Source organism: Colius striatus, chromosome 15 (genome assembly GCF_028858725.1).
Source record: "Colius striatus isolate bColStr4 chromosome 15, bColStr4.1.hap1, whole genome shotgun sequence".
In the NCBI taxonomy this organism is placed as follows: domain Eukaryota; kingdom Metazoa; phylum Chordata; class Aves; order Coliiformes; family Coliidae; genus Colius; species Colius striatus.
This window is the reverse complement of record NC_084773.1, coordinates 5,557,607-5,585,486: the sequence shown is the minus strand read 5'-3', so window position 1 is coordinate 5,585,486 and position 27,880 is coordinate 5,557,607. Positions and strand designations below refer to the sequence as shown.

At 43.9% G+C, this 27,880-nt stretch overlaps 1 protein-coding gene across 1 annotated transcript in view; it reads right to left on the bottom strand.

The window, feature by feature from the left end:
• The window catches only part of CACNA2D2 (calcium voltage-gated channel auxiliary subunit alpha2delta 2), a 222,718-nt gene extending 213,163 nt beyond the window's left edge, over positions 1–9,555 (bottom strand). Inside the window, exon 1 of the mRNA XM_062008214.1 lies at positions 9,249–9,555. Within this exon, the coding sequence (XP_061864198.1) occupies positions 9,249–9,373 (125 nt within the window). The 5' untranslated portion in view covers positions 9,374–9,555. The remainder of the gene's footprint in view (positions 1–9,248) is intronic.
• Positions 9,556–27,880: the final 18,325 nt, after the last annotated feature.

Genomic DNA, 27,880 nt, shown 5'->3' with positions numbered 1-27,880 from the left:
GGTTCACACAGAGCACCAGCCTTGGGATGCAACTTCACCTCCAGTTTGGTATAGCTGTGCCAGCTCGAGCAAACACTGCATCAGCAAGGCTATTGTCAGGAGAGGGCTGAAAGAGGTGGATGAAGCATGAACTACCTCAGCAGCCACAACAGTGGAGTGAGACCATGTGCCAAGATGTGGCTGTCAGCTGCCTTTTGTTCCTGGCTGCTCCATCCTCATGTCTGAGCAGGGGCCACAGGGAGGCAGGGGAAGTTAAAGGGTATGAGGCTTACCTGTGGAAGGAGCCACTTCTAAGGAAAGAGAGCCCCAGCCTCTAGCAGGCTGTAGAAGTGAGACAGGGCTGGTTAGATTTTTCTCTAAGAAAAGACTAGATCAAAACCAATAAACATAGTGAGGAGCAAATGACACAGAAGGGTTCAATTTAGCCTTAAGATGATGGGTAAAAAGATGGTATTGATGTCAGAAATGCCAACACAACATTTTTGTTGCTGGGTCAAACAGGCAGGCAGGTGCTAAATGGGGTTATTTAGAAACTGGGACCAAAGCATGAGCAGATAGTAGATGTGTTAGGTGCGTTTCTTTTCTCCATCTCACAATAATAATCACATCAGAAGCAACCACAACTACCACCACCATACTTAAAAGACAAAGGCCTGGAAGTTACCTCTGCCATAATCCCACAGCATCATTACACCAGGGATGAATTTGTCCCAGGATCTTGACATTTCTCAGCGTTTAAACCTAACAGCTGTGGCAGAGCACAGTCTGCAAGACTGGCAACAGCAAATTCCTCTGCATCATAAACTCAACGTCAGGAAGAATGGCTCAATCATGAACAGTCCCACAGCATGCATTTAAGGAGAGGCATGAAAGCTTCCCTGCCTGTGCACAGAGAAGGTGCCTTTTGGGCTGATGGCTTTTTTGGTCTGTGCTCTTGGAAGTGCTGCCATTCTGTAGGAGGCAAACTAATGCCATCAGTTTGGTCACTGATCAACAATTATTCAGATTTTCCAACAAAGAAAGGCAGAATAAATAAAAAATAAGAGCTGGGTGAAGAGAAAAATATTGATTTTATTTCCTTCTTTTCATCCTCATGTAATCTACCCTCCTTCCCAGAGCAAGCAGGGGAGGAGGGGAAAGCAGAGCGCCCACAAAGCTGCGATGTGTGCCTAGCTCACTGTCCTGAAACCTTTTTCAGCTTCCAGGTCTTCAATAATTAAATGCTGTTTCTTCCACCTTTTTTTCTCCTGGTGTGCATGGCATACTGCTGCAGAAGGTTTCCTTTTACCTGGGCAATGGGCATCCCTCCCACTGCAGAAGTCCTGGAAGCACATGAGCCCACACAACACATTCACCCCGCCTCCATCCCAAAAATTTGATGCTACAATGAATGCTTAGTAATTTATAAGACTACCTCAGACACGAGAAAATGGTGCTTCGACTCCTCTTGGGTCTACTGACTTTGTTATGGAGCAATAAAAAGATGCTCAACCACTCACAGCCTAGAATCTGACTCAATCTTCAACACCTGACAAAGCTGAATATTAGGTGCTTCGCTTGGCTTAAGTCTGTCTCTATTGTGGTGTCCATGTTACAGCTGCCAAAATCTGACTCCGAAACCCACCATACGTTAAAAATTCAAACAACATACTGCATTTATGACCCTCACTGCAGAGGAAGTGTCCATTGGCCAGAGTGAAGAGATATTACTACATAATATTTAATAGATATGAGAGCTCAAATACAAGAGTATCTCCAATTCAGCAGAAATTAAATCAATGAAAGCTTTATATGTTTTTTGAAGCATAAGTAGCTTATTCAAGGTCAACTCTGAAAACTATTTAGAACTATGTCCCTTGGAAGACAAATGTGAACTCAGATGTTAGATACTGGATTCTTCTGAACAAGAATATTAAGTGCCCACTGGAGAAGAAACAGAGTCTGACAGCAAAGTGGACTGGCAGCTTGTGAAGAGAAAAGTTTCAGGACCTAGCCCTGTTATGAGTTGAAAGGCATTGGTATTTATAAGGAGAATCATCCTCATTTGTCACTTCAATGGAGATGGACACAACACATTTTTCCCAATTCTCTCCACCAATTTAACAGTTTAAGGGGTAACTTTGTTGTGCTTGGAAAGTCAAAAGGCTTGGAAGCCTGAGAGTCTGGGGAAGGCTCTATTTATCAACAAAGCAGGTATGCAGTGGCAGCCCTTCAGTGCCCCTGTACTGCGCCTTCCACATGGCTGATACAGAGCTCTGGAACGGTGTTCTGGCAGGGACAGAGGCAAGAGGCAACGCGGCCACCAGCACTCACACTGACTGCCCTCACTCTCCCCCTCGATAACACTGCCTTCATGCTCCTGTGGGCCATACACCTTCCAGGTAATCCTGAGCAAACCCCTCTGGGCCACAGCCATGTGCTCTGCATGCCTGCAAGCCTTCCAGTTGCCAAATGCTGCACACCAAAGCCTGGCCAACTCTGGCTTGATCCTTCATTTACCAAAACTCAGACAACAAAACCTCATCAAAATGAATATATACTTAAATCAAACTACCTCTGCAATAAACATTCCTATAGATGGGATACTGCCAGGATTTTGGTGATGAGATTTTCACCCTTCTCTGTCCTTGTCTCTGTACCTCCTCTCCCTTCCCTGAAGCATGAGTTGCTTTCTAACACTACAGAGATTTTTTGCTCCAATGCACAGCACGATCTAAACCGATTCGCACTTCATTGCTCTGCACACCTCATCATTTGCACATGAAAACAGCGGTCTCTCTCTATTCCTCCACTCGGTGACTATTTCTTCCTCCTCCTCCTCCATCCCCCACCTCCCATACTTACTCAGAAAAACTACCACCGAAGCTGCAATGAAGAGGCTCACATTACCAGGACTCCATTGCTTTGACAAAATTTACTAGCATGCTGTGAAGCTTCATAAATAATTCAAGGTAGACAACCTTTGTCAGGTAAATGAACATGCCGTTTGTAATCCATCACTCCAGGTTTTCCATCACAGATACACACACTCACTGTAGGCACAACATATATCGATTCATGAATTCCCCAAGTGTAAGTGTGGGACAGGGCAGCACAGCAGTTTTGGCACCAGCAGAACCAAAAGAAATCCAAAGTTTGCCCAGAGCTTTAATGGATTCATAACAGACACTGGTGCAAAAGTAGTTCCAGTCTAGTCCATGGAAAGAGAAGCTCCATTCCCAGCCTTCGCGGACAATGAAAGAAGCATTATGGTCAGGGAAGCAAGAGACTCATTCTTGTTAAAGATCTCTTTTCATTGCAAGAACTTCCAGGATTTTTTAACATAAATCAGAGCTAAAAATCATGTTGCATCCTGTACTTCTTGGGTTTAACTCCATGCACTTCCGTGGAGTTACTGCACAAGGCACTTGGCTCATCAGGGATATGCAAACTTCTGTTTTGGCAACTGGGCCCAAGGCTTTATCATCATCAGAGCTATTGCACTAAATGGTTTATATCCCTATTTAGCACCTAATCTAATTGCTATCAGCAATTACCTCCTCCAGAGTTCTAGTCCAAAGAGAGGAGGCCTGATCCTAGTTCTCTTGAAAGGCAGTCTTAAGTGGTCCTGGGAGAAAGTGCACTGTGCAACAGCTCCTGCACAGTCCCCACCAGACTGAGCAGCATCTCCTGAGCAGCTAGCATGGTAGGCAAATCCCAGGCAAGAAAAACAACCTTGTGCAGAGCTGATGAGTAGAGGCAGAAAGCAAATCTGGTGCACCCACTGTCTGGCCAGACTGCCATTCAGATCCTTCTGTCTCTTGCACTGCCCTTTCACCCACCACAAGTTGATATGACTAAATATCCTAATCACTTGTCAATCACTCAATACAGGAAACACTTTGCTTTACAGAGGAAGCTTTAATGTTTTGGTTGGGGTAAACACCTTTTATTTCTTCTTACATCTATGAACAAAAGATAATGGTTGAGACAGAATTACAAGGATCATAGCACAACTATCAGAGCTATGAAGAAAACCTACATACATTCTCTGTAAGATCGAACAATCCAGCCTAAAGAAAATCATGTCAACAGCTTGTTGATACAAACCAACTCTCCAGTAACAACAGTTTGTATAATCTCACTCCGATGCAACCCAGTGATAACAAACCTGAGGATGAAGGCTGGATGACAGGAACAGCTCTGAGACAACACAGTACTACCAACACCCCAGAGAGGAAAAAATAGTTTTGCTAACAAAACACATTTTGCTTTCAAGAGGCTTCTGGAAAAGTAAATATCAAAACATTCAGATGCTGTCCTTTCTTGAATGTTTCACCCAAGTATTTTGCTTGGTAATGACTTTTATTTCATCCCATTGGAGTATTTCATTGGCTGAAAAAAAAAAGCACTGTGTAAATGGTAGGGTTTGTGCACACATACAATGTTACAGTGTGCAGATGCCCCAGCACTTAAGCCCTCAAGAGTCTTTCTGATGGCTTTTGAAGCCAATCACCAGGAAGCTCGTTCAAGGATAAATTTTCAGGTTTCCATTTAGACCCTAAGTAACCACCCTCAGCTTTTAAGGGGCTGCTGCACACATGCACACAACACACACAAAGCTTCTTTGCAACAAAGCTCTTGAACTATGCCTGTCAAACGCCAAGCATGTGCCCATCAAGTCTACATGCAGGAGCCTTATTGATTTCAGTGGGAACCCACACATTTTCCCAAGAGAATTTAAATTAACAACTTTTCAATGTACACCATTGAAAAACTCAAGCTGTGAAACCACAGTCTTGAAGGGGATCACGGCAAGCAAGGTACAGTGTTAAGGTGTCACAAGGACAGGCAAGAAAACGGTAATGGCCTGCTCTGTGATGCCTGCCCTTTCCCATGCAATACCCAAGCAGGAAGTATTCAGGAAAGGTAACAGAAATTGAGACATCCTTTTTTTTTTTTAAATGCCAAAGAAATATTGCAAGGGGCTTTTAAAAAAAACCCCACTTGGTTCTCTCCCTGGTGCTGTTCTTTCACCTCTGAGCAGTTCAGGATGCCTCTGCACACCCCAAAAGATATTCTGACACCGATGCACAGCACACGAGGCTGTTGCAGGGACACTGGGTGTTTGTGCTTCCACTGGGTACAAGTTCTCATGGAGGCTGCTTAGCTTTCACAGGGATGGAGCGACGCTATCTGTCAGTCACTCATCAGGGTAGACTGCCACCCTAGGGAGCTGTGTCTCTGCTCAGTTGAGTGTAGCAGAAGACAAGCAGGGCCATGTCCCCACTTCTCTGCTCCTTTCCGGAGAAGTTCCCTTCCCAAGCATCAAAACCACAATCGGAAGAGACTTTCTGTCGGCACAGCGGGTGGGTAGTAGAACAAGAGAAGCAGCTTCCTCCACATGGCATCCCACAAACCCTAAAACATCCAGTCCTAATAGAGTTATTTATTTCAAGCCCTGCCAGCCCAGATGTGCCATCACTACCAGCATCATTAACCTCATTTGGGATGAAATGACACAAGTACAAATCAAAACCTGCTACATGGAAGCAATTAATTTGGTAGAGGCAGCCTCAAACCCACCTTTCAGTGGTGACGGGCACCTATTAGGCCTTATTGCTCTCAGCAGGAGCCTTCACTGCTCACTATCTGACAGGAACACTGCTAACACCTCCAGGTTGCTGCCCAGAACTACTGTCTGCATCTGACAAGTGCTAAATCTCATTTCGGAGAGGCAGGATCGGACCCTGGTCCCCAGGCTGGCACCTTCCCCTGCAGACATCCCTTTCTCCTCTGGCTGGCCGGTCAGAGATGTCCTGTGGAGCAGCGACGAAGCTGAGCCTCACCAGCGGACACGCAGCAATTCTGAGCACACCTGCTTCCTCAGAAGAAGCAAATGGCTCACCACCCTCTAGCAGATGGCAATTTTCTTTCAAGTCCAAGTGACAAAAAGCCTTTCTGCAAAGTGAGGAGGGGGTTTGTTCTGCTCCCAGGAGGCGGCACCGCAGCCACATCCTCTGGTATTCACACACACAAAATCCCCACTAACAGGAGGCGACGGCAATACAGGTGCAGGGCTCCCCTGATTGACCAGGCTTTCAATCATCTAATACTAAATGTCTCAGGAATTCAAGCAGAGGTTGTTACCATGCTGCCACAGGAATCCCTCTGTGTACTATTTAAAAGAAAAATTAACTGCAACCAACAGCCTTCCTTTCCACAGCCATTAATCCCGTTGACCACACAGATGCACATTCCTGTACGTGATCATTCCTAAAAGAAGCCTTGTCTGTCAGTGGACATCACCTAATGCGCCTGCCCCAATGGGTCTGTTCCAATCTGGGATTTTGCTTTTTAAATCTCAATGAGAAATTCCCCTTTGGACAACTGGCTGAGCCGAGTCGAGCCTTCCTTAGCTCAGCGTAAGATGATTAAAACCATGCGACCCGGGAGGAAAGAGATAATGTGGAACACCACTGATTTATCAGGGATGGAACCAAGAATCACCACACAGAACCAGTGATGATAATTAACACAATTGTAAGCAAAAATATTGTTCAAATAAATTCTTTGCTTGTTATTTTTTTCTTTTCCTCTCCCTTAGGCAAAATATCCTAATCGTTCAATCTGCTGCCTGTCAGAATGAAACAGTTCTGGGGCTGCTTAAAAAAGCAGCCTCATTCCTGAGAGTCCTGTACTGAAAGATGACTAAAGTGATTTACAGAGAAAACCTCCAAAGACAAACAAGGTTTCTAGTCAATACTCTGAATTGTTCACAAAGGTGTATTGCCCAAAGTAGGAGAAAATTGGTTCCTAACGGGAAGAATTTAGCAGCCCATCTCATCAACTCAACTCAGATTCCAACCAATAAACCTTCCAAAAAGATTTAAGTTATATCCCAGCCGATTAAGGAGTATTGTTCAAGCCTTGGTGTCAGTTACCATTGCACTCTTTACTCACATTAAATATTTCCTTGCAGAGAAATAATCACAGCAGCCCTAGGGGCAGAGCTCAAGAGGCATTTCAGCACACGTTACAGCACTAACCTACTGCCCAGCAATTGTGCATCATCAGATATCCATTCGTGACTCTTCTCTGTGTTCACAAAACAGGTCACGAGGGGAATAAAATGAGCAAGAAGATACTAGGTTAGGCTGAGTCGCGTGTCCCTTCTGTGTCACTTCTCTGGATGTAGCCAGACAGCATTACTCCCCTCCAGAGGCACACACAGATGAATGGCCTTTTCATTATTATTCCTTTGTATTTGCAAGAAATTATGAATCTTTGCCAGCAGCTTCAGTTTTTACTCATCTTGCCTCTCTCAGTACAGGATCGGGCCCATTCTGATAAGACCCTTGATAAGAGATGCCTAGGGCTAACAAACTCTATCCTAGTAAACCCATCCAAATTATCTGGAATAAAACTGCTTTGGCCAAACAGCTGGCACAGTTTATTAGAGCAATATAAATAATAATCAGTCTGGGTGAGAGATGGGCAATGCATTATTTACAAATGACATGCCTCTCGAGTATATGTCTCCTGGTATAGGAATCTGCTTATGAAACTTTCTGCAGTTAGAAAGAAAACACAGTTCTGACTCGTGAAACTGGTACCCAGAAGAGATTTATTTTCTAACATCATCCTGCATTCAGAATTTAAGAGGAAAAAGCAGCAACTTACAATCCCTGAAAAAGCTGCTGCAACACCAAAAGCATCCCACAAACTATCTGTGCTTGAACATGTCCATAATCCCCTTTGCTTCTACAGAGATTCTCACAGAAGTCAAGATTATTCGTGCAAAAGCAAGGCTGGATCAGGCCATAAGGCCGTGGTACTTGGAGGAGAACCGGCATGTTCCCTTCCCTCTCCTCCCCCTGTAGGTAGACATTTCTTAGGGTCTTATCCTGAAGAATTCCTATGTTTACGTGACAGCAAGAAAAGAGAACCCATTGGTTCCCAAAGGTCAAAGATACTTAGAAATAGTGATCCCCGACCCTAAAGAATCCAGGAAGACTGTGTCTGAACAGGATGTATTTCTGAATAAAAAAGGAGTGAGAACAACCATGCCTTCGGTGAAGCCAGATATTAACACGGTAAGCTACAGCTCTCCCAAATAAACAACACTGCTTCTTCTGCTGATAAGCCTTCTTTTCAGAAGGCCTGACTACATGCCTGTAAAAATGTACTTGGAGATCAAAGACATTAATCTAAAAGGCTTTCAAAAAATACTCCCTGTGACATATATAAAAAACACGTATTTCTATTCTTAAGCAAATCAAAAATGACAAGAAAATTGTGACATAAAGCAGTGCACATCCACTGGGGCAGCACAAAGTTAAGGGCAACACTGCTATTATTAACTCTATGTCATTGAAATCTTTCCCCCACCTTCAGAAACACAGACTGTAAGGACACGGTGTCAGCCTTTACTTTGAATCGTCTGGATTTTTTTTTTTCAGTTTTGTGTCAACAAACCTCAGCATTTCGTAAGGGAGATGACAGCCTCCTAAAATACATCTCGGCAAGATTTCGCATGGCTCTGTGGAGGGGGACAGGGCTTCAGGGTTACGACGGTACGCAAGAGTGCCGAATATGTTAGCAAATATTCCCAAACATTAACTTCTAAAACGCTCGCTTTCTTCCAAAAAAAAGCCTATTTATATCCTTCTTGCAGAGACTCTCCAGTCCCCCACCCCCTCACCCAAATGAGCTGCTTTCCGACTTTCAATAGATTACAGCCAATTTCTGTCGGTCCAGAAGGAGGGAGGGAAAGAACCGGCAGCTCGGATAGCCTGTGGAACTATCCATCTATTATTAGTTTATGCTCAAACTCCAGTGGGTACGGCCGGCTGTGGGTACCATATTGTGTGCTTGAAACGGGGACGGGGGAACAAACAAAAAAAAAAAGGGAAAAAGAGGGCTTTTCGTCTTTCCCCCCCTCTCGCCACATTATCGCTTCACCAGCCGCCCTGCACACCGGCACCCGCCGGGGAAGTTTGTGCTTTCCAGCAACTTTGGGTCCGGTCCTCGCCCCGCCGCTCCGGCGGCCGGCAGGGAGCGGGCAGAGACCCCTGCGCCCGACCGCATCCAGCGCGGCGCGGCACGGCACGGAGCCGGCCGCGGGCACCGGCAGCGCCCGCCGCGGCCCCGCCGCTGCCGCTCCCCCGCGCGGCGCCGGCAGGCCCCGGGGCGGCCCCGCGATGCGCCACCGCGCCGGGCCGAGCCGCGATGTGGCTGGGGGTCCCGGCCGGGGCGGCGGCACTTACGTGTGCTGCTGGGGGAAGCTGTAGCCGTGGGCGGCGGGGGCGGCGAGGAGCAGCAGCAGGGCCAGGTGGCCGCAGAGGGCCGGGGCGACGGGCGCCGCGCTGCCGGTCGGAGCCGCCATCGCCATGTTTCCATTAACGGCGCGGCGGGGAAGGGGCAGAGGCGGCGGCGGCCCCGCGGGGCGGCTCCCCCCGCCGCCACTCGTGCGACGAGCGCGGCAGTCCTCGGCAGGGGGGCAGCGCCGTGCCGGCTGCGGGCACCCACCGGCGGCCGCTCGCCCGCTGCCTCTCCGCGGCGGCCGGCACTGAGCGCCCGCGAACCGCTACTTTCCCTCAAATAGGCGGGCAGGCAGGCGGCCCGGCCCGGCCCAGCCCGGCCCTCCCCCCTCCCCGCCCGCCTCCCTCCGGCCCCCCGCGCCGCTCCGGCCCCCGCCGCCCCGCCGCCGCCGCGCATGCGCCCCGCTCCGCGCCCCCCCCCTGCTCCCCGCTGCCTCTCGCCGGTCCCGCCGCCCCCCGGCCCCGCGCGGAGAGGTGCGAGGGCACCGGGCTGGGGTAGCCCTGGCCGCAGCCTCCCACCGCCAGCCCCCCGCCCGAGAGCGCGGTGGAGCGGTGGGCAAACGCCGACGCCTTCCCGGGCGCTGCCGCGGCGGCAGGTCCCTCCTCCGCGCCCAACCAGGGACCGCGTGGGCTCCTTCCCCGCTTCCAGGCGGGTGCTACGCCCGCGGGTCTGTCACTGCCATTCTTGGCGGATACCGCGTTTTCCTTCGGGGCCACCTCCCCGAGATAGAACAGCATCGGGGGAAGCGCCCGTTAGGTTAAATAATCACAGCAGCAGCTATATTATTTTGTTTAAACACATTGCGACTTCGGAGAGTGTTTGTGAGGGTAAGACAGGGGCAGGATAAAAATTCAAAATAACAGAATTAATAATCACAGCCCAAAATCGCCAGGGTTTCTGAAGGCAGATGTTCGAAGGCCTGGATTTTGCAACACTGTCTCCTGCCTAGCTGCAGTGTGATTTTTGTCTTCTCTACCTCCAAACTCTCAAACCCAAGTCGCTCAGCTTTGTTGAAGCTGACCACTGACAAGCCTCAGAGACAGCTGGCATAAGCAGAGGCAAGAACATCAGCCTCATGCACTCTTATTCCCTCCCCGACAGCCTAAACCTGGACAATCACAGGCCAGACAATTTTGCACTAGTGCCACTTTGCCCTCATTAAACTACTGAGAGGTGCAATATTGGCACGGTTGCGTATCTGGACAGATCTCCCGAGGAGGAGCCTCAGACTACACACCCGCGGTTTAAAGATGCGAGGGCTCCTTGGTCCTGCCCCCTAGCATGCAATGACGAAGCAGCGGGAGAGTTTGCATCCCAGCACAGAGGTCTGAAAGCCTCCCAGCGTGGGAAGAGAGGAGGATTTCGATGGGGAGAGCTTGCATCTCTCAAGCACTCGCTGCCCTGGTTTGTGGGAGTGATTTTCTTTTGTCAGTGGATGGAATTGTCTCCATCCTTTGTTTCTGATGGTAAAAAGAAGTGTTTTGGAGTGACACAGACACATACTCACATTTCCAGTATCCCAGGAGCGCTGCGAGTGCTGCCTAAACTCACGTGGTCACATCACCAATTTGATGCAGTGAGGAGCAGATATATAAATGGAAGCAACAAGGGTTTGATGTGCCAGCTCCAGCTCACACTGGTTCACAGAGGCAGTTCTTTTTTTTTTAAATGAGGTTCAATTTCCCAACTCTTTTTGGAAAGAGCAACACCAGCACTTGAATCCAGAAAACTGGACTTACAAAAAACATTAGACACTGACCTGATGTGTTCAGCACATAGATGGACGTGCACAGCAACTAATACTTCAATAAAATATTAAGAAATGCCAGTATTCCCTCTGTGGCTTCTGCACCTTGTTCAGACTATGACTATTCTTTTTGCACCCTATATTTCAACTGCACCTATCACACACAGTTCAAGCCAGGTTTGCATGGGCAGATGAAAAGACAGTTAGTGACCTGTCATATGGAAGTTTCCAAATTGACAACCTCTAAGTGTGTTTCAGCAGTGGTAAGTGGATAATCTCTAGCATAGACATGGGAAACAGAGCGACAATAGGATAAATAGCTTGCCCGTTGCTGGCAGAGCTGGCAGCAGATAGTAAACCCTCTTTGTTGTGTAAAATTTGGCTTTCCAAACTCTTGATGTCTGTTACATCCATACTTTCTTTCCCAGAGGAACGGGGTTAGCATCTGTCTAACAGATAAAATTTAACTGAAAATATGGGCCCACAGGGTCCTGCTTTAAGGTTGCTATTCTAACAGGATATCCAGGTCTGCCAGGCATCATTGCCATTGACAGATATCCTTTATAACACGGGAATGTTCTGCATTATGCAATTTGATCCTCTATCCTGTAAAAAAAAAACCTCAGAGACACAACTGTGTATCACCACAGCTATCAACTGCTTTTCTAAATGCCTAGTATCCAGCAGCTGGCTGCTCTACAACTGCAAACACATCACATGCAGCAGCCCCAGTGCTGGATGCTCCAGTCTGTTGTGCTTGAACTGTGCACGTGTCCAGAGCAACTTGCCGTTGCCGGCATGGTAACCTGACATGTTCAGAACGGCATGGGTGATTTATTTCTTTGAGACATGGCTCTCTGAAGTCCCTACAATTGTTTTGATTTAATCCCGATGTCAATATCCTTCAGAGCAAAATTTGACCTTGCAGTCTTACAGTACGAGTGGACCTCTAGATAGCAAGTAATTACTTTTGAATGTTGCTGTTTGGGTTTGTTAACAGTAAAGCCTTGCCCAATATGCCCCTGTTTTTTAAAGAAGTCTTGCACTGCGGAGATGGACATTTTGGTTTAGTTTTGTGCAGTTGTTTTTCCTTTGTTATTTCAAATGCTTTTGACTGTGGTACTTGTTGCTGTGATCTCTGCAATCCATGGACAAGTCAGTCAGTGGCAAGCCACTTGGAAACAGTCTTAAATGTAAAGGGGCAAAACAATGGACTTAGTGTAAATGTGTGTGTCAGGAAAAAGTGATGATTCCCCATTTCATGCTGCTAGATTAACCCTGTCACCTCACAACCAAGGCCCATTTCTCTGGGAGCAAATGCACACTAATTTATCAGGGGACTCCTTTTACTACCACCCCTAAAAACGTTGCAAGTTTATTTTCCAAGCTGTGCATAGGAAAGGGTAACATCCAGAACCTGCATAAAACTATGCATTATACAGACCTTATGACAACAATTTTCAAAAGCAATACTGCCCTAAAAAGAGAGGTGGCCTGTTTGAAATGCTGTCTAACCTGCAGCAGCCCACACTACCAAGGCACAGAAACGTGAGCTTCAACATAGAGTTCAAGCCACAGCCTCCAGCACAGCTTGTAATATGTCAGCGTAGCTTCTCAGTGCAAGTGTGAATCGGCCCAAGGTTGCACCACAGTCTATACAGGACCCTGTGAAATTCAGCATGATACCTGAAATACTGACAGGGTTGCAGCAAAACAGGCAGCACCACTGCTGTTCTCCCATGTGGAGACACCACGTAGGAGGAGATTCTCTAAGCTGTTCTTAGGCTGATTTGTTAGCAAATGCAGGTGAATCCTAGAGAAAGTGTGAGTTTAACTCTACCCAATTGACCCTTCTGCAGGAAAAATGTGAGACTTTGCAGTCAATAACTGCTACATGGCCATGTTTCTTTCCTTCCTCCTTCACATAAACCAAGCTCAGCTTTACCTGCCTCTTCTTCCATGCAGTACATTAGTGAGAAGGGAGAGCCATTCGCAGTCCTCACAAAGCACACGCCCTCTGTGTAGACCAAGTGACTGAAAAGAGTTAGGCAGCAAGGTTACTCTTTTCCCACTCTTAGCAACTTCCTGTAAAATATCACTGGCTATGTATTTCTGATGGTGCGCTGCAGAGGAGATTCTAACATGCTTAGGGAGAGCACAGATCTCCACAGGATCCCTCAGAGGCAAGTCAGTGTCCCAGGACACAGGCTTCAACTTTACACAGACTGGCAGAGACACCTGGTTTGGCACAAGAACAGTAGCTCAGCAGAACAAATATATCACTTTAAACCTGAAGCACCTTCATGGAATTAGTCCAGATCCACATTTGTGTAATTGCTAGCACAGTTTTGCCCCCCATGGCTAAACATGCTCTTGTAACTGGAGCAAATGTGTACCTACAGTTTTGACAAATCAGTTGCTGAGTGAGAGGTTAGAAAATGTTGTTGACAGATCATTAAAGGGAGACAAATAGAGGAAGCAGTAATTAAGAGTGAACAAATGATCACAGTTAATATGCATCCTGGCTTAGAGGTTTGTTCTTACTCAGAGTTGTTAAACCTGAGCTCCTCAGCTACAGAGTTGCTTGATGTGTTTCAGTGTTTCAGAAAGAGGCGAAAAAGATGCACTTAACATTGATGAAAACATAAGTAACTGTTGCACTTACCACAAGTCCTGGAAAGCCACTTGTGTTTAAGAGGCCAGGGAGAAAGGAAACGGCATCATGGATGTTTGCAGAATTCTTTGAGCCAGAGCAAATAAGAGTATCCTGCTCTGGAGGGGAAAGAAAAACAGCACTGGGATAACAGAAAAGCTTTACCAAAATCCTTTTCCATTTGTCTCCAAGGTACACTTACCTGCATGTTTCAAGGCCTACACTGGCCTTATATAACAAGCCTGTAGAATGTACATTTATACAGGTTCTTCACGTGGTCTGAGTCCACAACTGGAACTCAATCTTTCATCACTCTCATTTTGTACTATCTATGTTTTCTGGACACTCTATAAAGTACATGTGCTCCATCTCAAACTGGTGTGTCTTGACACGTGATATTCACATTCACAGAGGCTTTGGGCATGACTGGAAGCCTACTCAGGAAGCGTAAATGGGGTTTGACTCGTGACTATTTTTTACTTTCACTACAGGTCTAAACTTTTACAGCTCTGTAAAGGCCTATCCTCATTGCCAAAGGGTTGGTGATGCCAATATGTAAAATTGAGTGTAGACCCACATTCACTTTGAAGACACCTGGGACAGGTGAAGACAGTATTTCCCTCCAGCTTTTATCTGTACCTGTACTGAAAGATCGTGTGGCAAAAACAAAAACTGGGAGCATTCAGTCAGCCAGTGTAGCTCAAGCCCAAGTCAACTGCCACTGAACCATTTCTCTTTGGGTTCCAAACAATATTTCTGTACAATGGGAGGGTGAAACAGCTGAGGTCAGCATCATATCAAGTCACACAGCATTGCACTCAGTTATCTAATGTAGTCATGCCTCACTATTGCTTTAATTTAAAACATAGTTACTTCACAACAGCAATCAGCACTTGTTTCAGAGTTCAGTACAAGAGATACTCAACCTTGACCCATATCCAACATGGAGATGGGTTTTTTTTTCATTTAGTTGGACAATGATTTAGGGATTGTCATCTTGTTAAGTGCTTCTACTGTGCTCAGCACAGTGACTAATATTGTTTCTCCATCATTTTACAGCTGTTAACTTATATACTCTGTGGAGGAATAAATACTCTTGGTATATGTACTTACGGTATTCCCATACTGTAGCGAACATCTAAGAAACAAAGGAGCTGAGTAACACATCCAAGGGCACACCAGAAATCTGTGACAGAGAGGAAAGGAACTCCAGTTTCCTAAAAACTGAGCCCTAAAAACTGTCAGTTCCTCAGGGCCTCGCTCTGTGATTGGGGTCTGTAAGTACTTCTACAAAATAAATAGGTTTTTCTTATTATTGAATTCAGATGAAGACTAAAGCAGAGTTGATTAGATCATATAAGTACCTTTATCATGAGAACACAGGGTTTTTTAAAGGGCTTCTTAATCTACTGGAAAAAGACATATTACAAGAACCAATGGCTGGATTTTAAAGCCAGAAAATTCAAATTAGAAACAAGGTGCAGAATTAAGGGTTTTCTAACTCTAAGGATGATTAAATATTGGAATGACTATCCAGGAATTATTTGTCTTTTGTATTCATATCAAGAGTAAATGTCTCTCCAGAAGATCCAATTTTGTCAAACACAAGTTACTGGGCTCAATAAAGGAGTAGCTGTATGAAATATCTGGTCTTTGCAAAGCAGGAGGTCGGATTAGATCATCTAATCGTCCTTTACAATCTTAAATTCTATGAATCTATGAATAGTAATGACCATCATTGTACGTCACGGTTTGTAAAGCAGCAAGGAACACACTGCAACGTAGCTGGGAGATACAATAAAAAAGCATGTTATAAAGAAAAGCACTTTGCTCTGGAAGTAAACATGTGACTGGTAATTATTTAAAGTTCGTCCATGTGTTTCCAAATTTTTCTCCCCCAAACAATATTTTAATTGGGTTTCAATTATAGGGCAAAAAATAATAAACCATCAATCAAATAGGTACTATCACATTCAGAATGGCACTGCCAGCATTCCTGCACAATGTTTAAAGCCCAGCTGATACAGAAATAGCTGCCGATTTACAGGAGTTACACACAGGAAATCTGTAAAAGAAGGCTCTTCCATAAAAGGTTTCATAGGCCTGAGTCTGGGATTCCTCTATTCTATTTGAGTAGCTATAAAAACTTTTGTGTTAGATCATAACATTCTGTAGTTGTGAATGCAACAGATTTTACAGAAAATCTGTTGTAGAAATGTCTCAGGGAGTTTTTCAAATAAAGACACTGGCTCTGCTTTATGGTTCTTTGCCTATAAACAAAATTCTGTTACTGTCATGCTACTGCCTTGATCTGAAACTTCCACAGCAGTTTAAAGACCCACTCAGAAATTAGGACTTGCGTGTCCTCCCTCTGGGTTGCGAGTGTGATACTTGTTTGTCAGACAGAAGTCTGAATAAAAGCCACAGAAAGTGATCTAAGAGGCCTTCTGTTTGCATATTTGCCTAACATTCACCTCCACATCATAGCGTTTGAGCATCTCTCAGCCTCTAACAGATTTATCTTCCCACCACTTCCGAGATAACAAGAAGTGTAATTCCCACAGCACAGTTAGGAAACAGATATGGGGCACATTAAGCAATTTTCCTAACATCAAACAAGGCATTTGTAGCACAGGAGAGGCTATAAGAAGGTCTTGCCATTCTGAAGAGGTGTGCCTCATTCTAGATTGCCTTTCCCCTTCTGCATTTGGCTGGAATGCAAGTGATAGAAAAAGAAAGTGACACAAAAAAAAGCAGCAAGTTACACAAGCAATTTTTCCTCACAAAGTGCTGCCTTTTTGATGGAGGGAAGTTAAGAGGGATATTATGCTTTGCAAGCATCTCAACATTTCTACCATCATCTTTCTTAAGAATTTCAGTCATTGATTTTGCATGTGGATTTTGGAAGCAAACACACACAAATACACACGCACACAGAAATGCTTTTCTTGGAACAAGAGCTAAAAGTATAAAAGCAAGAAAATGTGGAAAGCAGGCCTGCAGCAGTGTGGGTTGATATTCTGTCTTTAAATCATTCTGGCACTTGTTTTTTTCCCCTCGAGGTGGAAGTGGTAAGCATCAAGGCAGAACTGCAGTAGCCCTAAATCAGAACATGCCTCTGTTTCTGGGTTTACAAAGCAGACTCTGCATTCCCAAACCGAGGTCTTGGTGGTTCTCTACACTGGTACAAAGATAGTTTCTGCACAGCTGTTCCCTATATACAAGCCAGCTTGCTTGCTTTCTCACCATGCATATTTTAGCACTGTTGATATATTCTGATATGACCGTTGCTTTCTTTTCCAGCCACATACAGGTGGCCCCTAAACACCTGGTATTTGAAGGATCTGAATTTATTGTGCTACTTCTTTTTGAGAAGTGAAAACTGTATAGTTCTCCCAATTTTAAGAAATAAGCTAAACTTTGTGAATGTTGTGATATTTTAAGAGACTTTTTCCTTCCTTTTTTTTCCCCTTTGTATTTGTATCCCATCCCTCTGCATCCTCTTTCCCACTACTCATCTTTCCTTCCCTTTTCTAAATGCCCTCTTGAGCTCTTTAGTCCAAAGATGAGGTGACAGTGCTGTCTTTCCTCAAATCCCCCAGGTCTTTCCCTCAGTCTCCCTTGGCTCTATCAAGCCAAATTCTCCTCTGTATCCCTGGCTCTACCAAGCCAAATTCTCTCTCTTTTTTCTCTCTCCTCCCCAGCGTTACATATCTCTACTTCTCTCCATTCTCACATCTGAAATACTCCTTAAAGCAAGAGTCTCTGTCTTCTTGTGTCATTTTGATCTTCTCGGTGCTACCAATCAGGCTATTCCAAAATGACAGAAAAATATCTCTGGCCTGTTCATCCCAGTTAGTGTTACAGAAAAAAACAAGCAGCTAGAGCAAACACTGAAAAATCAAAAAGAGAAGGGCATGTTCAAGGGGCACCTCACTTTCAAGCTAAAAGATAGTAAATAAAAATGTGTACAGTCCACTGGGCCACAACAACGTATTGTCATCATGTTGCATGTTAATATTACACAGTGAATACTGAAAACTGGTCAGATCACCTCTGTAGCACTCCTTGTACTGTGGACTAAACAAGGAGTCCACAAAGAGGTGCTTCCCAGAAGGTGTGTCCACCAAAGTAGACACTGGACATTATTATAGCTGGAGGAAAAGAACTGCACATGTCTCTAGCACAATTGTATGTATCTCCCAAGGTTAATTCTTCTATGAGTTGTGGGTGGCTGTGGCATTTTTCCAGAAGACAGACATCTGCCACAGCTCCCTGAATTATGGCCAATGTAGCTCATGATTCATGCATGCCCATAGACTTCATGTAGCAACTGCTTGGCAGGGCTAAAGTGTCAAGTGTAGCAAAAGGACTAGTGAGAGCAGTGGTGGGTCAGGCCCTTCCACGTCCATGGGTGTACAGGGGGCATAAAAGGGACGTGAAAGGATGAAGTTGGAAACAGGTTATCGACACACAATGGTGAATGCATTCTGTGTTTAAGCACCCCAGCCACTTCTCATGCCCCCTAAACACATTCCACCTTTCAGTCAGTATTACCCTATGGCTGCAAGTGAAGCACTCAAGAAATGATACACACAGAAGGAGGAATGCAGCCCAGTCTACAGGCTCCCTCACAACCACCCACAACCACACTGTAATGTAGCCTATGCATCAAATTAGCAAGTGTGTCTGTATGCTGGACACAGGCAAAATGGTGCTAGCAACAAAAGTAAAGGTCATGGCCATGAAAAAATTTGGAAAAAACAAATAAGCATTCAGGAGGGAACATATTTACTACTTTCCTTTAGATAGGCAATTCTTTCTTGAAATCTCCCACCTTGCCAGAATGGCTCCTGACACTTCCTGGCTGAGGTAACCACTTGTTTTGTGCAGTCCTTGAAGTCTGCCAGCTCCATAGTTTAGTGAAGGCTGTAGGGTCTTCTGATCTGGTGACAAGCTTTTCTTTTTTTTTCCTCAGAATCCAGATCCTCTTCCTGTGGCAGGAGCAAAACCATTCCTGCAATGGGGCAGCTATATCCTGTGCTGCCTGGGGTTCAGGAAAGAGGACTGGACTTTTCAGTATGATTGACGTTATTTTTGCCTTCAAACCAGCCTGAGCTCCCTTTGTCTTATAGTGCAATAGAGGGGAGAAAAGCAGAAAAAGAGTAAGGATCTCAGTTTCCATTCTGTCCTCGATCCTGCAGAGAAGGAACTGGAAGAAACACTCCAGATGGGTGCAGAACAGGATTAGGCTCTGGCAGTGTTGTTTTAGGATGAAAACGTGCAGCAGTTGCACAGTGATATTTTCTCTATACTAGGTTATGAGAGATAATAGGTCTAATGGTTAAGCTAAGAGTATCAAGAGACCTTATTTCTAGCCCTAATTATATCAGAAATTATCTGTGTTTCCTTAGGCAAATCCCTTGGTTATGGAGTGCCACAATTTTCCAGTCAGTAAAATGCTTAGACATGTCTAAAATGCTGAGATCACAGATGAAAAACATTAACTATCATCATATACTCCAATCCTACCATTCTATGACTCCATGATATGGCATGATTCACTCCTGAAGATTCATGCATGTGAATGACCAATGTTGATGGCCAAAGTTTGCAATGCTTTATTATATTCTGAATTGCCTCTTTATTAGTTCAACAACAGGATCTGTGAACACTGTTTTATAAGCCCCGTGATACTTTCAGCTGGTATTGGCTTACAGTTTCTCAAGTCTATCTAAGTTTGTAAGAATGTTTATCACAAAATGAAAATCAATAAGGAGGGCTTTTTAAAAAGAAATGGCAGTATTATACGCTTAGATAGAAGGGCAAGGAATCCCGTGCATCTGTACAGCCTTCCAAACTACCTGACAATAAGGTCTCATCTTTGGAAAAGGAATCAAGCTGCTCCGTAGGTACATTGTTTGGGCTACATACAGTGTGAATCTGGTTCCTCAACTAATGCTCGCTCCAGGGCTGTTTGCTGGCCCTGGCTACCACCACACTGTTGCAATGAAAAGAGGTATCCAGATATTAACATGATTCAAGAGCCTAGGAGACCACAAGGGAGAAAAAGGGTATTTTCTGAATCAGTTCCCCATGAAATCACTGGAACTAGCGTTGTCCTGGGGGATAATAGAATGGATCATTAGGTGCTTTAAAAAGTTCACATTGGATTTTAAAGCCACACTGCAAGATGAAAAATCAGTAGTTTAGGCAAATAAATAAAAGTCAGTGATTCCTATTTCAGCTGCGAACACAGGGGCAAAAGGGTTGTAAGAAGAAAGAGATTCCATTCTTCACAAACGATACAGTTTAAAACTTCCCCCCCTTTCCATCTCAAATCCTTCTCTCTTCCCTGGTGATTTAATCACGTAAGATACTGTGAATCAAATTGCTTCCTTTTCTCCTCAAGTATGAGTTAGCTCTTAATTAGGCTACTGGGCAAAAATTAAATGCATCCTATTAATAGCTTGGGATATCCTTTGTGTTAAAAGGTTAAAACACAGCTTTTCAGCATTTAAGGAGTGTAGACAGAGGTTTTAACAATTGCTGATCTCAGTGGAATTCATTTTGATTTACATGCACATAAAGGGAAGAGTAATCAGGCCCATGATATTTAGTTTTTCTTTTTCAAGGTAAGAGAAGTGTATACATGGGACTGAATGTCAAGGTGAGCGATCAGATAATTTGGCCTCAATTATTTTCATTCTGCACTTGCCATTTGTACATCACGGGGTATGAACTTCCATATTCAGGTGAATCTCAAATCTGACAGGAGGACTCAATGTACATATGGAGGTAACTGGACATTCTCCTGAGACAACAATCCATCTTGATAAACAGGTATTGCTCCATGACATCAGGAATTAATGTCATTGTGCTGTGACAGCATCAAGTGACGTGAAGACATTACATTGTGTTGTGATGGCACCTCCTCACAGGTAGAAGCTACCCTACTCAGGTCACCAAAGGAATGCACTTTCTAGTTGACATCCCAACTGCTTTGGCTGGCTTAGCCATGCACGGTCTTGGATGCAACCCCTGGAACACACAAGGCATATGAAACTGATGGGAGTAGGCTCGGTCTGAAAAAGCCAGTGTCTGAGTGGAACTTCTCCCAGGTTGGCTTGGGATAATAATAATATATGTCTTCATTTTACAGCTGATGAAATCAATGTACAGAGTTATTGTCAACATCTAGAAATACAACCTAAGAATTCTGGTCCCTCTACACAATGCAGACTCATATTTATTGGTAAGCTTACTCTTTTCTGGGAGATATTTACCAAGACTCATATAAGCCTCAGTTATGAAAACTTTTTTCCAAGTCCGGATTTTTCATAGGTTAATTGAAGCTGTCCAAGAGAAAGGTGTAAACTTTGAAGACTTCTCTCACAACACAGATTTGCTTAGTCTTTTATATCCTGTTTCAAATCAATTGCTGCAGTTTAGGATAGCTCTTTGGAATGAAAAGTAAAGCCCTATCCGAGATACTATACACTACTACAAACTCCCAGAGCAAAGCATACCTAACGCTTATGCTCAGAAATAGGTCCTTTTCTATTGCTAGCTGTTTTTCCTGTGAGTAGAATAAAGCAAAATGGAAATGATTCCTGCACTAGGTAGTGTGACTCTGCTTATAACATCAAACAAGAACCCAGAGAACAAAACATTGGTTTCATGCTAGCTACAGTAAACAACATTAGACTTGCTGAGAGCTGTAGTCGGGTCCCAGGCAAAACAAGGTCTTTGCTAAACAACATCAACACAGTAACTAAAATGTGAATAACTAAATCATACACTGTGCAAACTGAACCACCAAATGAAAGTAGAGCACTGAATTATTTGAATGCTCTTCAAACCCAATTTAAATTTCACCCACTACTGAGACCTCCATTTACTGGCATCATAACTAATAATGGGAATGCTGCTGAAACGTCAGTTTTAGCGAGAAGCCCATTAAGAGAATGAGGAAAAAAGAGACATCATACAAGAAAACCAGCCATTTACAACATGGCATATAAGCTCCTTACATAGAAATACAAAATAACTGGAAATAAAAGCCAGGCAGTAAACTGTCCCTTTTCCAACATATTCAGTAATCACATCCATCCAGAGCTTCACACAGGAAGCCTTGAATATAAATATTCTACAGCAGATGCTGCACTGGCATTAAAGTTCCCTGTTGGGGGACTGGATGATTCAAAGGGTAGTAGAAAATCTGTACGCCTTTAAGATATTGGTCTGAAACCAGCCCAGGTTAATTTTGGTCTGAAAGTCATTTCCATTTGAGAGGGTTTTTTAGCCAGCTGGAAATGAACTGGAGGTCTACTATGTCCCAGTCTCAGCTGGCAGCTCTACAAGGATGCTGATATATCAGGGAGAATGATCTGTTCCTAAATCCTACCAAGGTTTGTGGCTTGTGTAAGTGTGGAGTTGTTTAGGAGGCGGGCACTCCTGCTCAATGCAGTGCATGCACGTTCTTACTCTAAATTAAAGGTTATGGAGACTGAACAAATCCCTGCGTGTCAGCTGAGTTGTGTGCATATTCCTATCCTTTGCTCCCAGCTGCAAGGTAAAATATGCCAGAATAAGCCACCAGCAGGAGAAAAGCCGGTGCCACAGGCTCAAGTGGCACATAGGTATTTGCACATGTCCTCTCACCAAGGGCAAATTGCTCCTTTTGCTGTCTGTGTCCAAGTTTGCCCAATTGTTTAATCATAGTAACTACGAAAGGTTGCAAACAGTGCTATAGGCTTCACAACAACATGGCTGAACATTTATAGGAATATGTTTTCTTTTTTCCTTGCTCTGCTCTAGTTCCTGCCAACAAGGATTCTAAGAATCCTAAAGCCCCAGAGAGTGCTAGAACACTCCATATCTTCTCTAAACACTGCCAGTTGTGTTGTCTTGGGATTTTCAATTGCTTCATTTCACACTTTCCCATGTTACCTTCCATCAACCATTTCCTAGCCCATTCCCCTGACATATTTTGAAGGAATTGTCTAGTAGATTCTTTGAAGTTAACAGCATTTTTGATATGTGTCATAAATCCCACAATTACTCTGCACGAAGCCTTGCTCTTAGTCACTGGAGAGCTGGGAAACTACACTGAGGGTCTTTGCAAATGACCTGCAAGACCTGGTGGCCCCAAGAATGACCTCCTCATTGCTCATCTCTCTATGCATGGGACTTTCTTATGTAGCTTGAGCAGCCAAAGAGTCCAGCCCTTTGATAACAGATTTTTATCAATGGCTTTCAACTGTCTCAACAGATAGAAATGTCATACACATTCATTTTATCAGCTCTCTTACTGACCTCACCATAGAGAGTAATTAGGTTAGTTTGGTATGGGCTGTTTTATGTACAGTTCTCTTGATCTTCTTTTATTTATAAATCTTGCTATTTCAGCCTATTCCATCAAACTGTCTTTTATAATAGGCTCCACAGGGCTCAGCTCTCCTCTCACAGGAGGGTAAGCCAGGAATGTTTGTATTCAGTGAATGCTGCCACCCCGATTTGAAACCATGGTCCTAATGATTAGAGTCAATCCTCATAATTTTGTCAAATATTAAAGCTAAACTAAATGAGCAGTGCTTACAAGGCTGAGAACTTTTTTTTTAAGCTGAGTTAACATGAGATGCTTCTAACAGAAATAAATTAGTAGCAACAAAAAACATTACACTCACACTGGCTGGTCTGCTGCCCCTTGTCTCCTATGTCCCTAAAACATGCCACATTGCACACAATATGCTTATTAGCACAGTTAGGAGCCATTAGGGAGAGCTAGCAGAAATGTTGTTAAAAGACCCGATGATGGAAAAAAAATCTGGTGCCACTCAAGAAATGCAAATATTACATTGTAGATGGCATAAACAGACTGGGCTTATGCCCATTACTAATAATGCAGAAAGGAGGAATTTGGTGTCAGCATCCAGAAAGCTGGGAGCTCCCTTACCCCACTTGGAATGCAAATTATTTGAACCTGGTTCATTTATCAAGTCTACATTTTTTAAACATAGCCAGCATGAACCTGATTTCTCATCTTGTAGACTCATCAAGGCAAGGACAGCCTGCAGAGCTGAGTTCAGGGGATCCTGATCCCAACTGGTGTTATCAAACAGCAGTAATGAAAAGCGAGTGATGCCTTCATCCATTGTGCCTGCTTGGAACTTGTTTAGTCATCATCACCATCCTACTTAAGACAACTTTACTCAGTTTCTGTCTCTCACAGATTGATCTTTCTTGCACCAATAAGCAGCCCACAGATTCTCTTCAAAAAGGCTATGGTATTTTTCTGCACACTCTCAGCTATGGTGTTTTTATCAATTAACAGTATTTCCCCAATTCCATCTTTCTGAATGGCTGACAAGAGCAGACACACAGCTTCACTGCAGTTGTTCAAGGAGTAATGCCGGAGATGAATATAGAGATTTGCTTAATGCTGGGTGAAAATACTCAACTTCCAGTATGCAATGTCTGTCTGGACATAACTTGGCAGGTTGAGGTTAAGGTACAAAGCTCATGTTGGTGGGGTTTCTAAGACATGAAGGCATCGCACTCTAGGGCTCTACAAACTGTGTGCAGCCTATAGACAACAGTTGGCCTGGTCTGCAAATTAGTTCAAACCATTCAGTTTCCTTCTTTCCTACTTCTCTGACAAAATTCCACTCAAACAGTAATTAGCAGGTCTTCTCATTACTGCTCACTCTCTTGAACTGTTGGAAAATGATCTGCTCTTTGGCAGATAATCATCAAACTAACACTCTATTAGTTTGTCAAAGGCCTCCTACGGGGACATGGGCTGCACAGATTCAGCCCTCTGGCTGTGGGACAAAGCTTGACAGGTAGTGGTAGGGAGACCTTTAGTGTTGCAAGAGGATACAGACTGCAGCTTGGGATTTGGAAGTCTGAAGAAACCATGTACATGGAAGAATGACATGAGATCTCAGCTGGAGTGCCACTTCCATGTCCCTCTTTCAGATGACCTCTCTTGGCACAGTTAAAAACTGCTATAGTGATGGGGTATATGCTTCAGCTTTGGTGTTCACACCTCTCTGGCTTTGGTTGCTCTCAGAGGGGAATAATGGCCTAAGAAAGCCTGCCTTAAACCTGTGCAGGCGAGTGCTCAGAGCACCTCCCCAGGCATGCACAGCTCCCCGCATTCATACTTAATTTGAATAAGGAAAATCTGATATGCCAAAACCCTCACACTCCACTGGTAGATGAATACAGTAACTTATGCCTCTTTACTACCTCTCTTACAGGGATCTCAACAGATTTGCTTTGTGCACAAACAGCAGTGGTGATTTTTGTTATACTTGGTGAGGTATCTAGAGATTCTGTCTGGGGGAAAAAAGGAATTTCCCTGTCCTCAGGGTTCCCATGCAGCCATATGCACTTGACTGTTTTGGAACCCAGAAGACAATCCTGAAGAACCAGGAATTTGTTATTTTTAACCCAAACTGGTGAAATTCAGAGCTCGAACATGATCTGACTCGTCAGGCTTGATGATATTACTTGATTTAACTTCTTGTTACACTCCTGGGAAATGTAAATATTATTATGCCATCTTCACTGCTGTAGGAACTCCAGAAAGTTGCCATTGTAAAGTCACTGATATTACTGAATCTTGGAAAATAAGACTGGAAAAGAACTTGAGAGAGCATCTATTGCACACTCTCTGGCCCCAAAGCAGGAAGAGCTATGTCTAAGCCTGATTCTCTACAGTCAGTAGTTCTAACTGGGACTTATTTAGATGGCTTGAATATAATGCTGCCGGACAACAGTTTTCTTATGTAAAAGAAGCCAATACCTATAATCAGCTGATAATTTTGACATGCATACCATAAACAGTCCAGTTCTTAATAGGATCCCCACTGCTCAACTACTAATGTGCTGATCTAATCATTTATCTCCTTAATATTTTTAGAGTTTCTCCTTTTAGCAAATGTGCTCTTCTTTCATTCTCCTGCAATGTAGAAGCACTAGTCTGTTTCTTCCGTGTGCACTCCTGGCACTGGGAAGACTGATCCTTTTCTACTGAGAACCAACTTGAATATACCTCATTGCCTGCCCCTGCATTCTGTCTGCAGATTACTGCAATTAAACCTCAAGTAGTAACTTGAAGCAAAAAGAAATATTGGACAGGTGATGTGAGAAACTGCAATACTAAACCCTAGTATAAATACTAAAGAATTCATTTCACATATGTAGCAGAAGTGGGTTGCCCCATCTCAGAAATGAGTAAAATCTCCTGGATGTTTCTGTCCACTCTCACCAGATCCATCTGCAAACAATTTAGTTTTGTATGACAGGTTTATGTGCCCTGTTTATTGTAGTTCACTCTGCAGTAAACAGAATTCACATCCAAAAATTATCTTTTGCTTGACTGGCATTTATTTCTACAGGAAATTAAGGAAACACAGATCAGACTGGCCTTTGTGCAGTTTGAGTTGCTCCCTCCAATTTTAGGTAGGCAGCACTTGCATAGTTTGTTATTTATGCACATTCAGTGGACTATCCCAAGTATAAAAGCTATTTCTTTCATCACTATAAAACTGGTTATGACTTTGGTCGGAAAAAAAAGCCAGCTCAAAGTATCACTGGTCTAGTGGTTAATATTCTCCCACTGACAGCTTTTAATTCAATCCTTGTTCCTGCATTCCTAAGAAAAGGAGGAATCAAAGTGCTCAGGAATCTGTCCCAGTAGTTACAACGGTAGCTTGAGACATATGAAAGCTAGAATCTATGCTTTGCTATTATCTTCAGTGACGTGTCCTTTGCCTGGAACCATTTCAGCTATGCCCTATTTTTTGTCTGGTCACCAAGGCTCTAATGTAGTAGTTCCTAATAAAAGCAACACAGTAGGTACAGAGACTGCAGACTCATCTTTGCTCAGCAGTGCAATAGCTTCCTGGAAACAAGTAGAGGTGCAAAATACAGCTAACTACCTTTCCTATCAAAATCAGCAGGAGAAGCCAAAGCTTTAGTGTCATTCTACTTAATGCAAACGAGTCCTGGTGCAATACCCTTCTGCAGTAGTTTGATCAGTACTGCTATCTCTGTCTTAGAAAACTGAAGAAGCTGAAGGCATTGATGCTAGGTGATTAGTCCAGGATGCAGTGAGAGAGTGTCAGAGCTGAGTTAGAATAAGAAAGCTGCCAGAATCTGGTCCTCTGGTCTCATTCTTCCTGCCCCTCCACCACAAAATGATGAGGTAAAAAATAACCCTTCAAAATCCCAGAAGAGCAGTCACAGATAGACCAAGTAGAAGCATTAGCTGGAAGAAATCAAGTAATACCTGCCTGTTCAATAAGATGGGGCTCAGAATATGGTTCTTTTCAGTAGCTTGGATAAGATCACCCAAGGATAACATTCAATCTGCCTATGTCATGCTGTGGTTTGTTTATTGTCTTCATTGTTTTTTTCTCTTACAGCATTTGGCTCTTATTCAATCCATCTTCTGTTTCCTTATCAAATTAAATTATTTTGGTCATATAATGTCCTGTAATCTTTAGATCAGAAAGAATATTGAATGGGCCTAAATAAAATATAAATATGTATTACTGGTAGCAATGCTTACAGTTAGGGCAATAGGAGGGACCAGAGTCTGAGTGTGGAGCTAAAAATGCACAAAGAGGGTGGGAGAAAGAACCCCAGGACTGGCTGGGAGCATAGTGGGAAAGTCAGGCTATGGGCCAGGCAGACATCAGAAGATGAGGTGTGTAGCATCAAAAGAAGGTCTCAGGGAAAGCAAGCACAGGGTGACTCCAAACTAAAAGGGAAGGAGATGGAAATCTGGAAAAGTGAGTTGGAACAGACAGAGTTTTGCTTGTTGATGGAATGAGTAAAAAAGGAAATTAATGGAAAAGCTGAGGAATAGAGAGAGCTGTCCTCTCCTCTGTAGTTCCAAGGGAACTACAGCACAGACCTGAAACTGAACTCATCCCTCCAGTATCACTTATTGTCAACCAGGATTGTGAAATTCCCTGACAGTGTGCATCTGATTATTTCTTTATTCTATACCTTTTAATAGCAGGATCATATGACATACAGCAGTATAAGAATGTACCCTGTTAGCTCAAGTGATAGAAGTCTGTGCTACAGATCTGGAAAAACAATGTTAAACTCCTGGTGCAAGAATTGCTAGAAGCCTTGCCTCACTGATGAAAAAC